This window comes from Ailuropoda melanoleuca, chromosome 17, assembly GCF_002007445.2.
Source record: "Ailuropoda melanoleuca isolate Jingjing chromosome 17, ASM200744v2, whole genome shotgun sequence".
Lineage (NCBI taxonomy): Eukaryota > Metazoa > Chordata > Mammalia > Carnivora > Ursidae > Ailuropoda > Ailuropoda melanoleuca.
This window is the reverse complement of record NC_048234.1, coordinates 36330585-36344647: the sequence shown is the minus strand read 5'-3', so window position 1 is coordinate 36344647 and position 14063 is coordinate 36330585. Positions and strand designations below refer to the sequence as shown.

General features: G+C 36.2%; 1 protein-coding gene across 2 annotated transcripts in view; it reads left to right on the top strand.

The window, feature by feature from the left end:
• Positions 1-14063, top strand: part of GKAP1 (G kinase anchoring protein 1) — a 75712-nt gene that overhangs the window by 44022 nt on the left and 17627 nt on the right. Inside the window, exon 6 of one of the 2 annotated variants that reach the window (XM_034646818.1) lies at positions 13590-13739. The exons of the other annotated variant lie outside the window; for it this stretch is intronic. Coding sequence (XP_034502709.1) covers positions 13590-13739 — 150 coding nt within the window. The remainder of the gene's footprint in view (positions 1-13589; positions 13740-14063) is intronic. 2 annotated transcript variants of the gene reach the window in all.

The window sequence follows — 14063 nt, the reverse complement described above, 5'->3', positions numbered from 1 at the left end:
TTATGGAATGAATAAGTCAGAGGAATAAAAGGTACAGCATAGAGTATATAGTCAATGATACTGTAATAGTGATGTATGTTGACATATGGTAGCTACACTTGTGAGCACAGTGTAACATATAGAGAAATTGAATCATTATGTTGTACACGTGAATCTATAGTTTTGTGTCAACTATACTCCATTTAAAAGTGAAAGAAAAATAAAAGCTTAAAATTGGATTTTCTTTATGCAAGTACAAAAGAGAAGTTATTTGTTAAGAGGATACTATTTACAGTAGCAACAAAAAATTATAAGGAACCTAAAGATCTAACAAAAGTTATACAGAAACTTAATGGCGCAAGTTATGAAAATTTATTGAAAGACAAAGATGACCTACATAGGTAGGAAAACATGCTGTTTGAGTGGATAAGAAGCTTTATTATAATGAAAATAACAGTTTTTCCCAAATTGTTTTTGCATTTCCAATGAAAATCCTAAAGGCTTTTTTCCCTCTAATGTCTCAACAAATTGCTAATATGGAAGAATAAAGGCTAAAAAACAGCAAAGAGCTCCTAAAGAAGAACCATATTTAATGTATTACCTGTCATTCATTAAGATCCCACAGTGGTCTATTTTTTGAGCTCTCTATTCTGTTCCAGTGGTTGATTTGTTCCTGCGCTCATTACTTAACATCATGTCTTATGTGTGGAAAAGCAACGATTTTTAGTCATATTGGGAAAAAGTCAAATTGGATCTCGATCTTTCATCACACATTCAAATCTCTTCCACATAGATTTAAATACTTCTATGTGAAAGGCAAGTGTACAACCCTTAGAACTAGAAAATATGGAATATATTTTTGATGCTCTAGGTAGGGAAAATCTTAACAAAAATACCATAAAATGAAAGATTGGTAAATTATTCAAAATCAATAACTTATTTTTCACAAAAATATCAAAAAATGTAAAAAGAGGCACACTTGAGAGAACATATTTTCAAAACACAACTCATAATTACTGTCCAGACACAGAAAGAACTCCTATCAAATGCTTAAAAAAAGAGATGGCTGTCTTGTTTTCTTGCTGTCTCAAAGGATAGAAATTTTAAATGTAGTTAAGAGACATCAAACATTTTACAAAATAAAAACCAAAAAAAATTTCCAACTTTGTAAATAAAATTTTTTAAATTAAAAAAACCCAAAACTCATGCAAAATGAATATTGTTTAGTGACATCTAATAAAACCAATAAAATATGGAAATAATAAACACTAAATTCATGTTAACAGTTACTCTTACAATAGGGCACGAGGTACTGGTAATGTTGCAGTTTTTAAGTAAAATGGTGTTATCATGGATGTTCTTTAAAAAAGAAAGGCTTATAGAGTTATAATTTACATACCATAAAATTCACCCTTCGTTAAGTGTATAATTCAATACAGTAACTGTAATGAATTTAAAGAACTGTGCAACCATAACCATAGTCCATTTTTGAGATTTATCCATGTTACTTTATAGTGTGTGTCAGTAATTCATCTCAGTTCATTGCTGAATAGCATTTCATTGTGTAAGTGTTCTTTATTCAATAGTTGATGGAATTTGCTGTGAATGTTTCATACATGTATTTGTGTAGATACTTGTTTTCATTTCTCTTAGGTGGATACTTAGGAGTGAAATTGCTGGGTTGTATGGTCAAGCTGTTTTCCAGAGTGTACCATTTTTCATTCCCACAAGTAATGTATGAGGGTTCCAGTTTCTCCACATCCCTGCCAACACTTGATATTGTCTCTTGTTTTGATTAAGCCATACTAGTGGGTATGTAGTGTATCTCGTTTTAATTTGCATTTCTCTAATGTGTAATGATTTTGAACATCTTTTCTTGCACTCATCAGCCAGTCTTAACATCATCTTTGGTGAAATGTCTATTCACATATTTTGCCCATTTTTAAAGTTTGTCATCTTATTGTTTTGTGAGATTCCTTTACACATTCTAGATACAAGTTCTTTATCAAATATATGATTTGTAAATGTTCTTTCACAGAATGTGATTTGCCTTTTTCTTTTTTTTTAAGAGTTTATTTATTTGAGAGAGAGAGTGCGTGCTCACACAAGCAGGGGGGAGGGGCAGAGGGAGAAGCAGAATCCCCACTGAGCAGGGAGCCTGATGTGGGGCTCAATCCTAGCATGACCTGAGCTGAAGGCAGACACTTAACCCACTGAGCCACCCAGGTGCCCTGCCTTTTCATTTTCTTAATGTTTTCTTTTGAAATGCAAAAGCTCCTAATTTTGATGGAGTCTATCATTTTGTTCTTTTATAGATTGTGATTTTGGTATTCATTTAATAGCTCTTGCCTAACCCTGGTCCAAAATGATTTATCCTAGAAGTTTTATAGCTCTATTTATTCCTTTAAAATCTATGATCTATTTTTTTTATTGTGACAAAATACCTTTAACATAAAACTTACCATCTTGACCATTTTTAAGTGTATAGTTCAGTGGTATTAACTACATTGATATTGTTGTGCAGCCATCATCACCATCCATCCCCATAACTCTTTGTGTCTTGTAAATATGAAAATCTATACTTACTAAATAATAACTCCCCATTCTTCTGTCCCCACAGCCCATGGCAACCACCATTCTACTCTGTCTCTATGACTGTACTCTTAAGTACCTCATATAAGTAGAATCGTACACAGTATTTGTCTTTTTGTGACTTATTTCACTTAGCATAACATCTTCACCCATTTTATACAATATTGTAGAATTTCCTTTTTTTTTTTTCCATTTTATACTTTTGCTTATCCATTCATCTGTTAGTGGTCACTTGGGTTGCTTCCATGTTTTAGCTCATGTGAATGATGCTGCTGTGAACATGGTTGTACAAATATCTCTGAGACCCTGCTTCCAATTGTTTTGGGAATACACCCAGAAGTGGAGTTGTTGGATCATGTGGTAATTCTACTTTTAATTTTTTGAAAAATAGTCATACTGTTTTTACACAGTGTCTGTACCATTTTACATTCTTGCCAACAGTGTGCAAAGGTTCTGATTTCTTCACAGCACTTGTTTTTTGGACAGCACCATTCTAATGGATATGAGGTGGTAATTCATTGTAGTGTGGTTTTTTTGTTTGTTTTTCGTTTGTTTTTGAGAGAGAGAGAGAGAGCATGCGCATGTGGGCCAGGGGTAGGGCAGAGGGAGGGAGGGAGAGAGAATCTTAAGCGGGCTCTGCACACAAGGCTCGATTTCAGGGCCCTGAGATCATGACCTGAGCTGAATCAAGAGTTGGATGCTTAATTGATTAAGCCACCCAAGTGCCCCTCATTGTAGTTTTGATTTGCATTTCCCTAATCATTAGTGATGTTAGACATTTTTCATGTGCTTATTGGCATTCATGTAACCTCTGTGAAGAAATGTTTTTGAGAGTCCTTTACCCTTTTTTAAATTGGGTTGTTTATTGTTTTTTTGGTGTTTTTGTTTTTTATTCTTTGTCTTTTTTAAAAAAGATTTTATTTATTTGAGAGAGCAGGAGCACAGGGGAGGGGCAGAAGGAGAGGGAGAAGCAGACTCCCCGCTGAACAGGGAGCCCAATATGGGGCTTGAGTCCAGGACCCTGAGATCACAACCTGAACCGAAGGCAGATACTTAACCAACTGAGCCACCCAGGTGCCCCTTTGTTGTTACTGTTACTGAGTTTTAGGTGTTCTCTATATATCCTGAATATTAATCCCTTATCAGATGTATGATTTGCAAAAAAAATTTTTTTCGTTCTGTGGGTTGACTTGGTCATGGTGTGTAATTTTTTCAGTTAGCTGTTGAATTCTGTTTGCTAGTATGTTGTTGAGGATTTTTGCATTGATATTCATATGAGACATTTGTCTATAGTTTTCATGTAGTGTCATTGTCTAGCTTGGGTATCAGGGTTATGCTGCCTTAAAAAATGAGTTAAGAAATGTTTTCTCCTTTTCATTTTTTGGGAAGAGTTTGAGAAACATTGATAGTAGGTCTTCTTTAAATGTTTGGTAGAATTCACCAGTGAAACAATCAAGTCCAGGGCTTTTCTTTGTGGGGAGGGTTTTGATTACTGATTAAATCTCTTTAGTAGTTATAGGTGTATTCAGATTTTCTATTTTCATGACTTAGTCTTGGTAGGTTTTGTTTCTAGGTATTTGTCCGTTTCATCTAGGTTATCCAATGTATTTGGCATGCAGTTGTTCATAATACTCTCTTATAATCCTATTTCTGTAGAACCAGTCCTAATGTCTGCATTTTCATTCATGATTTTAGTAATTCGAGTCTTTTCTTCATCCATCTAGCTAAAGATTTGTCAATTTTGTTGATCTTTTTGAAGATCTGACTTTTGATTTCATTGATTTTCTCTATTTTTCTATTCTCTGTTTTATGTACCTGTTCTAATCTTTATCATTTTCTACCTTCTGCTAGCTTTGGGTTTAGTTTTGTTGTTTTTCCAGTTCCTTAAGTTGTAAAGTTGAGTTGTTGACTTGGATCTTACTTGTTTTTTAAGGTAAGCCTTTTATAGGTATTAATTTCTCCCTTAACAGTGTTTTTGCTGCATTCTGTAAGTTTTGGTATGGTGTGTTTGGTTTTCATATGTCTCTAAGTATTTTTTTAATTTTCCCTTGTGATTTCTTTCTTGATCCATTGGTTGTTTAAAACTGTGTTGCTGAATTTCTGCAATTTTGTAAATTTTCCACTTTATGTTATTGATTTCTAACTCTATCCCACTGTGGTCAGAGAAGATACTTTATACAATATCTTTTAAAATCTATCAAGACTTCATTTGTGGCCCTGTATGTGGGCTGTCCTGGAAAATATCCCATGTGCCCTTGAAAAGAATGTGTATATTCTTAGTGATATGTATATATTTGATAGATTTAGTTGGTTTATTGTATTGAGTTCTTTATTTCCTTCTGTCTGGTTATTCTCTTCATTATTGTGAGTGGGGTATTGAAGTCTCCAGTTGTTACTATAGAACTGCCTATTTCTCCAATTCTGTCAGTTTTTCTTAATATATCTTTATGGCGTGTCACTGCATATGTAAATGTTTATAATTGTTATATTTTCTTGCTGTATTAACCCTTTATTAATATATAATGTCTGTCTTTGTCCCTTATAATCTTTTTTTATTTTAAAGTCTGTTTTGTGTAATATTAGTATAGTCACTCCTGCTCTCTTTTGGTTAATATTTGCACAGAATATCTTTTTCCATCTCCGCACTTTCAACCTATTTGTGTCTTTGGATCCCAAGTGAGTCTCTTATAGAGACCATATAGTTGGATATGTGTTTTTATTCATTCTGCCAATCTCTGTCTTTTGATTAGGGAGGTTAATCCGTTTACATTTAAAGTAATTATGGATAATGAGAGTCTTCTATCAGTGTGCTGTTTGTTTTTTATATACCCTATAGCTTTGTCATCCCTCATTTCCTGCATTACTGTCTTCTTTTGTGTGTAATTTTTTTGTAGTGAAATGTTTAAATTCCTTTCTTGTTTCCTTGTGTGTATATTCTTTGGCTGTTTTCTTTGTGATTACCATGGAGATTACATTTAATATCCTGAAGTTATAACACTCTAATTTGAATTTATAGCAGCATAAATTCATTAACATTCAAAACCTCTGGTCCTTTACACTGAAGGTCCTGAAGTTATAACACTCTAATTTGAATTTATAGCAGCATAAATTCATTAACATTCAAAACCTCTGGTCCTTTACACTGCCATCCCTAGCCCTTTCAGTTGTTGATGTTACAAAATTACATCTTTATACATTGTGTGCCCCAAAACATTAACGATTATTTTAAGTGCATTAGTCTCCTAAATTATGTAGAAAACAAGATTTGGAATTACAAGCCAAAGTTACAGTTATACTACCTTTTACACTGTTTTTTTTCTTTAAATGTATAAATCTTTTAAATCATGTAGAAAACCAAAAATACGATTAAATATCATTGTTACGGTAATGCCAGCTTTTATAATTGCCTGTATATTTACCTTTATGTAGAGGTATATTTCTCTAAATGGCTTTGAGTTACTGTCTAATGTCCTTTCTTTTCACCTTGCCAGAACTCCCTTGGACATTTCTTGTGGAGCAGGTCTAGTGTTCACAAACAACCTCAGTTTTTGTTTATCTGGAAATGTCTCAATTTCTCCTTCATTTTTTTTAAAGATTATATTTATTTATTTATGTATTTGAGAGAGAGAAAGAGAGAGCGTGAGCAGGGGGAGGGGCAGAGGGAGAGGAGAGAAGAGAATCTCAAGGAGACTCCCTGCTTAGTGTAGAGCCCAATGCGGGGCTTCATCCTAGGGCTCCAAGATCATGACCTGAGCTGAAGTCAGGCATTTAACCGACCAAGCCACCCAGGCACCCCTCCTTCATTTTTGAATGACAGTTTTGCCATATATAAGATAATTGGTTGAAAGTTTTTTTCTTTTAGCATTTGACTATATTGGCCCATGTCTTCTGGGCTCCAAAGTTTCTGAAGAGAAATCTGCTAATGGTCATAGTAAATATCCCTCGTATGTGGTAATTCACTTCTTCTCACTACTTTAGGGTTTTTTCTTTGTCTTTGTCTTTTGAAAGCTTTTTTTTTTTTAAGAGTTGCTTAGTTATTAGAGAGGGAGAGAGAGAGCTGGGAAGGGGCAGAGGGAGAGAATCTCAAGCAGACTCCCCACTGAGCACAGAGCCCTAATGCAGGGCTCAATCCCACAGTCCATGAGATCATGATCTGAACTGAAACCAAGAGTCTGACACTCAACCGACTAAGCCACCCAGGCACCCCTTGAAGATTTGTTTATAATGGGTCTTGGTTGGCTTTCTCTGAGTTCATCAACAAAGAAGCTTCTTTGATATTTAGACTCATGTGTTTTATCAAATTTGGCAAGTTTTCAGCTACTGTTGTTTTAGGGTTTTTTTATATTTCATTTTATTATTTTTATTTAAATTCAAGTTAGTTAACATATAGTGTAATATTGGTTTCGGGAGCAAAATTTAGTTATTCACCACTTACATGTAACACTCAGTGCTCATTACAAGTGCCCTCTTTAACGCCCATTGTCCATTTAGCCCATCCCCCCACCCACCTTACCTCCAGCAATCCTCAGTTTGTTCTCTATAGTTAAGAGTCTTTTTTTCCCCTAAGATTTTATTTATTTGAGAGAGAAAGAACATGGGTAGGGTGAGGGGCAGAGGGAGAAGCAGGCTCCCCACTGAGCAGGGATCCTCATGTGGGGCTCAGTCCTGGGACCCCGAGATCATGACCTGAGCCAAAGACAGACACTTAACCCAGCTGAGCCACCCAGGTGCCTCAGTTAAAAGTCTTTTATGGTTTGCCTCCCTCTCTGTTTGTTTTTTTTTTTTTAAAGATTTTATTTATTTATTTGACAGAGAGAGAGACAGCCAGAGAGAGCGGGAACACAAGCAAGGGGAGTGGGAGAGGAAGAAGCAGGCTCCCAGCAGAGGAGCCCGATGCGGGGCTCGATCCCATAACGCTGGGATCACGCCCTGAGCCAAAGGCAGATGCTCAACGACTGAGCCACCCAGGCGCCCCTGCCTCCCTCTCTGTTTTTATCTTTTTTTTGAAGATTTTATTTATTTATTTTGACAGAGAGTGTGAGCAGGGGGAGGGGCAGAGGGAGAGGGAGAGAGAAAATCTCAAGTGGACTCCACACTGAGTGCAGAGCCCAATGTGGGGCTCGATTCCATGACCCCGAGATTATGACCTGAGCCAAAAGAAAGAGTCGGATGCTTAACCAACTGAGCCACCCAGGTGACCCTCTCTTTTTATCTTATTTTTCATTCCCTTCTGTGTTCATCTGTTTTGCTTCTTAAATTTCATATACGAGTGCAATCATGTGGTATTTGTCTTTCTCTGACTGACTTATTTTGCTTGGCATAATATACTCTAGTTCCATAATGTTGTTGCAAATGGCAAGATTTCATTCTTTTTGATTGGCCAAGTAATATCCCATTACACACACACACACACACACACACACACACCACACATCTTCTTTACTGATTCATCAGTTGATGGACATATTGACTCTTTCCATAACTTGGCAATTGTTGATAGTGCTGCTATAAACATTAGGGTGTGTGAGCCCCTTTGAATCAGCATTTTTGTATCCTTTAGAAAAATACCTTGTAGAACAATTGCTAGGTTGCAGGGTAGTTCTATTTTTGACTTTTTGAGGAACCTTCATACTGTTTTCCACAGTGGCTCTACCAGTTTGCAGTCCCACCAATAGTGTAAGACTGTTCCTCTTTCTCTACATCTTTGCCAATATCTGTTGTTTCCTGAGTTGTTAATTTTAGCCGTTCTGACAGGTGTGAGGTGGTATTTCACCATGGTTTTGATTTGTATTTCCCTGATGATGAGTGATGCTGTGCATTTTTTCATGTGTCTGTCAGCCATTTGTATGTCTTCTTTGTCAAAATGTCTGTTCATGCTTTCTGCCCATTTTCTTAACTGGATTATTTATTTTTTGAGTGTTGAGTTTGATGACTTCTTTATAGATTCTGGGTACTAGCCCTTTACCTGATATGTCATTTGCAAATATCTTCTCCCATTCTGTGGGTTGTGTTTTAGTTTTGTTGATTGTTTCCTTCATTATGCGGAAGCTTTCTATCTTAATGAAGTCCCAATATTTCATTTTTGCTTTTGCTTCCCTTGCCTCTGGTGATGTGTCTAGTAAGAAGTTGCTGTGGCTGAGGTCAAGAGCTTGCTGCCTGTGTTCTCTAAGATTTTGAAGGTTTTCTGTGTATATTTAGGTCTTTTGTCCATTTTGAATTTATTTTTGTGCATGGTGTAAAAAAGTTCAGCCACTATTTCTTAAAATATTCTCTATGCTCTTTTCTCTTGTCTCCTTCTGAGACCCCCACACTATGCATATTGGTCTGCTTGATGTTATCCTATAGGTCCCTTGGGCTCTGTTTGCTTTTCTTCATTTATTTTTCTTTCTGTTCTTCTGCCTACATAATCTCCATTGTCCTATCTTTAAGTTCACTGATTCTTTCTTCTGCTTGCTCAACTCTGCCTTTAATTTGTCATCTTAGTTATTGTACTTTTCAGCTCCAGGATTTTTTTTTTATATCTTTTTAGGTTTTCTGTCTCTTTATATTTCCATTTTGTTCACACATTGTTTTCTTGATTTTATCCACAACTTCCTTTAGTTCTTTGAGCATCTTTATGACAGTTGTTTTAAAGTCTTTTTCTCACATACCTGCTATAAGTCTTTTTCAGAGACAGTTTCTATTGATTTATTTTTTGCCTCTCAGTGGGCCATACTTCCCTATTTCTTTGAATACATTGTGATTTTTTTTGTCAAATGCTAGACATTTGAATCTAATAATGTCGTAACTCTGGAGATCAAAGTCTCCTGCTTCCTTGGGCAGTGGTGTTTTTTATTATTTTTGGTTTTTTTGATTGTTGTAGGCTATCTCTGTTCCAAGTATGAACATGAGGTGTAAACTTAATTTCGTAGGTCTTTTCTGAGCCTTTTTCCTTGGGCATGCACAATCAGTTCCTAATTTTCCCCTTATAGGCATTTGTTTTTGAATGTCCTGGTTTTTAATGTCTGGCCCCCCAAAGTGAAAAAGTAAAAAATGAAGGAAGGAAAAAAGGGCACTAGCCCTTTAAATCCAGTGGAAGTCACTGCAGCTGGAGGGAGAGGGGCCTGCAACAATTTGAGGAGGTACAACTACAATAGTTGCCTGCCTCCTTGTCTCTTTGTCTGCACTTCTGTGATCAGAGTGCAATCAGTAACCAGAGCAGATTCCCATTATTTGGAGGACAGGGTCCTTTTTGCCCACCCTAGTCCCCATAAACTCTGCAAGCTGCTCCACAAATATTCACATAGCTCCCTACCACGTGGCCGCAGTTGGGGGATGAGTAGCTGCGACTGTGATAAAAGCCAAAATTAACTAAAATTAACCTCAGTTTACCAACCACGTCTTGCCTCGGAAGTTAAAAGCCTTCAGCAGATTGCAGAGTTCTAAAACAGTTACATCAGGTAGATTCTGCCAGTGCAATTGTAGTCTAGATGAGGAGACAGATTCCTGGTGCTTCTTTCTCTGTCTTCTCAGGATCCTCTCTTTGATTCATTTTTGAGTTAACTTTTGTGTATGGTATGAAAAAAGAGGCCAAATTAACTTTTTGGAATGTGTGTATCCAGTTGTCCCAGCACCACTTGTTGAAAACACTCTTGTTTCCGTAATGAAGTACCTTATTCCTTTGTAAAAAGTAAACTGACCAGGGGAGCCTGGGTGGCTCAGTCAGTTAAGCGTCAGCCTTCAGCTCAAGTCATGATCCTGTGGTCCTGGGATCAAGCCCCATTTTGGGTTCCCCACTCAGTGGGGAGCCTACTTCTCCCTCTCCCTCTGCCCCTCTCCCCCACTCATGATCTCTCTTTCTCAACTAAATAAATAAAATCTTTGAAAAAAAATAAACTGACCATAAATGTGAAAGCATATGTCTAAACTCTCAATTATGTTCCAATGATCTATAAGGCTATACTTAACACAAACACCATACTTTCTTTCTCATTATATGCTTGTCACATAATAGATGTTCAGTATTTGAGTTATATTGAAATTGAATTGACTCAAATTATTAAAGAATATGTGTTCTTACATTTTCCACTTTTTTGTCTTTTTTTGGGAGGGCGTGTGGTAGGGGGAGTTGTGGGTGATTTATTTTTGCTTCTTTTCTCCCTAATTTCTTATCAAACTGTCTTTTGAAAAATTCTGTTCTTACTCTGTAAAGAAATTTTCTGCCTCACTGAAAAATACTCAAGGGCAGAGTACCCTTGGGATAGGCATGCTGGTAATAGTAGTAGCCATTGAAAAATAGAACACACTGGCTGAAACTACACTCTTTAGAGAAGTGAAATCCAGAAGCCTGTTATCTGCCATCATGTTATTTCTTTGAAGCTTAGTACTGTTTTAAGCATTGTTGTATTTATTATTTAAAGTGAATTCTTACCAGAATATACTAGACATATTTTATGAAGCAGTAGACTTAGAGTTATATGTGTAACACTTAGCAATAGAATAACTTATGGGCAAGTTATTTAACTTTAGTGAGGCCTTGATTACTTTGTGGCAAAATAATTCTTGCTCTATCCATGTCTTATGATGTTAATGAGAGTCAAAGTGATGCTTTACATGAGTGCTTTGCAAAATACAATATGCTGCACAAATATTTTTAATGTCATTTGTTTATTAAGCAGTGATACACATTTTTGTTTCTTTCAAACACTTTCTAAGATAATATATAGGGAAAGGAATTTGAACTTTTGGGTCATTTGCTTACAAATACAATTAAAATGGGTAAAGTGAGTGTTATAGCTTAAGAATGTTGGACATATGTGAAACTAATGAGAGTGAGAGGATATTTTCTTCAGTCTATTTTTTTTTAAAGATTTATTGTTTGAGAGAGTGAATGGGGGGAGGGGGTGGGGGAGAGGAAGGGAGGGAGAATCTCAAGCCAGCTCTGTGCTGAGCATGGAGCCTGACACAGGGCTCAATCTCAGGTTCCTGAGATCATGACCTGAGCTTGAAACCAAGAGTCAGATGCTTAACTGACTGAGCCACCCAGGCACCTCTTCAGTCTCTGTCTTTATAACAAGAAGTTGAAGAAGAAATGCTGCTTTAATATGGAGAACATGTAAAATTTCTAATTTAATGTAATTGAGTAGATTGTGATAAAATCTTGTCTCTTTATCATGGGTACATAGAATTTATGTAAAAAATATTTTTTAAATGTAATGTACAAGATGGAGCAATACAAAGCCACAATAATCAAGGCATTGTGCTATGGCATAGGGGTAGACATATAGGTTGACAGAACAGAATTGAATCCAGAAAGAAACTCTTAAATTTATGGTCAGTTGACTTGGTACAAGAATGCCAAGACAATTTGGTGGGGGAAGGAATAATCTTCTCAACAAATAACGCTGGATATCCACATGCAGAAGAATGAGTTTGGATCCTTTGTTCACTCCATACACAAAAGAATTACTCAAAATGGATTATAGACCTAAATGTAAGAGCTAAAATGGTAAAGCTCTTAGAAGAAATTATAGGAGTAAATCTTCACAGCTTTGAGTTAGGTAGTGGTTTCTTGAATAAATTGGACATTGTCAAAATTCAGAAATTTTGTAATACAAAGGACACTATCAAAAATGTGAAAGGATGGGGCGCCTGGGTGGCTCAGTTGGTTAAGCGTCTGCCTTTGGCTCAGGTTGTGATCCCAGAGTCCTGGGATCAAGCCCCACATCAGGCTTCCTGCTCAGCGGGGAGTCTGTTTGTCCCTTGCCCCAGCCCTTCCCCCTCATGCTTGTGTGCTCTCTCTCCTTCCCTCAAATAAATAGATAAAATCTTTAAAAAAAACGAACAAACCATGAAAGGACAACCCACAGAATGGGAGCAAATGTTTCCAAATCATATATTTGATAAGAGACTTTTATCTAGGATATATAAAGAACTCTTACAACTCAGAAGTAAAAAACAATCCAGTTAAAAAGTGGGCAAAGGATCTCAGTAGACACTTTTCCAAAAAGATATACAAATGTCCAATAAGTGCATGAAAAGATGCTCAGCACCATTAGCCATCAGGGAAATGCAGCTGAAAGCCACAGTGAGATAGCACTTCACACTCACTTGGGTGGCTATGATCAGTAAAGACAGATAATGGCAAATGTTGGTGAGAATGTGAAGAAATTAGAACCCTCATATCCTACTGATGGGATTGTAAAATGGTGCAGCCATTTTGGAAGACTATCTGGCAATTCCTTAAAAAATTAAACATAGAGTTACCATATGTTCTAACAGTTCTGCTTATAGATACATATGCAAGAGAATTGAAAACATAGCCACACAAAAACTTGTTCTTGAATGTTTATAGCAGCATTATTCATAATAACCCCAAAATAGAAACCACCCAAATGTCCATCAACCAATGAATGGAGAAATAAAATATCACATATCCATCAGTGAGATGTTATTTGGTAATCAGAAATGAAGTACTGCTGCAAGCTATAATATAGGTGAACTTTGAAAGCATTGTACTAAGTGAAAGAAGCCAGTCACAAAAGACCACATATTATATGGTTTCATTTATATCAGATGTCCAGAAAAGACAGATCTATACAGATAGAATGTAGATTAGTGTTGTGGTGGGGAAACTGAGGGGGCAGGTATTAGGAAGAAATGGAGAATGACTGCTTAAAGTTCAGGGTTTTTTTGGGGGGTGATGAAACTTACTAAATTGATTGTAGTTATGGTTGTACAACTTCGGATATATTAAGAAACCATTAAAATGTGCACATTAAATAGGTGAATTATATGGTATATGGATAAAACTTTTTTTTAAATCAAGCGGTACCCAACTCAAAAAAAAAATGAAGAAAAGGACATATAAGAATGTGTCTCTACTGTTTATTTTCTGGAGATAGAGAAGAATCAGATGGTTGATTGTCTCTTAGTTACCATTTTTCTTTCATTCTCCAGCCTTCGGGTGGCTGACTAGGTTTATTAAATGCATACACTTTTGTGTTGAATGATAGTAAATTGTAATTCATTTTTGACAGGAATTGAGTTCTCAGACTTTATCACATGATGGAGGATTCTTCAATAGACTGGAAGATGATGTTCATAAAATTCTTATTAGAGAAAAAAGAAGAGAACAGCTTACAGAATATAATGGAACAGATAATTGTGCAGCTCATGAACACAACCAGGCATGTAAAATAGAAAATTCTCTTAAAATCACAGTGAAATTAAAATGTAATTTTCCTTTTTTAGAAAAACTTAAACAGTGGAATCCAATTATGATGATATGATGCTACAGTTTTAGGATATTATCTTAGTCATTATCACACATAGATACTTATATTAACAAGTGTAAGGTAGTCCATTCATTGAATATTTTTTGAGTGTGTGCTGTGTGCTAGGTGCTGTCAGGCACCAGTGTAGGGGAGTGGGAATACGGAGATGGGTGGGACTGTCGTTCACTTAGATACTCAGAGGAGTGGGGATAAGAGGAGGCAGACCTATAGAGTATC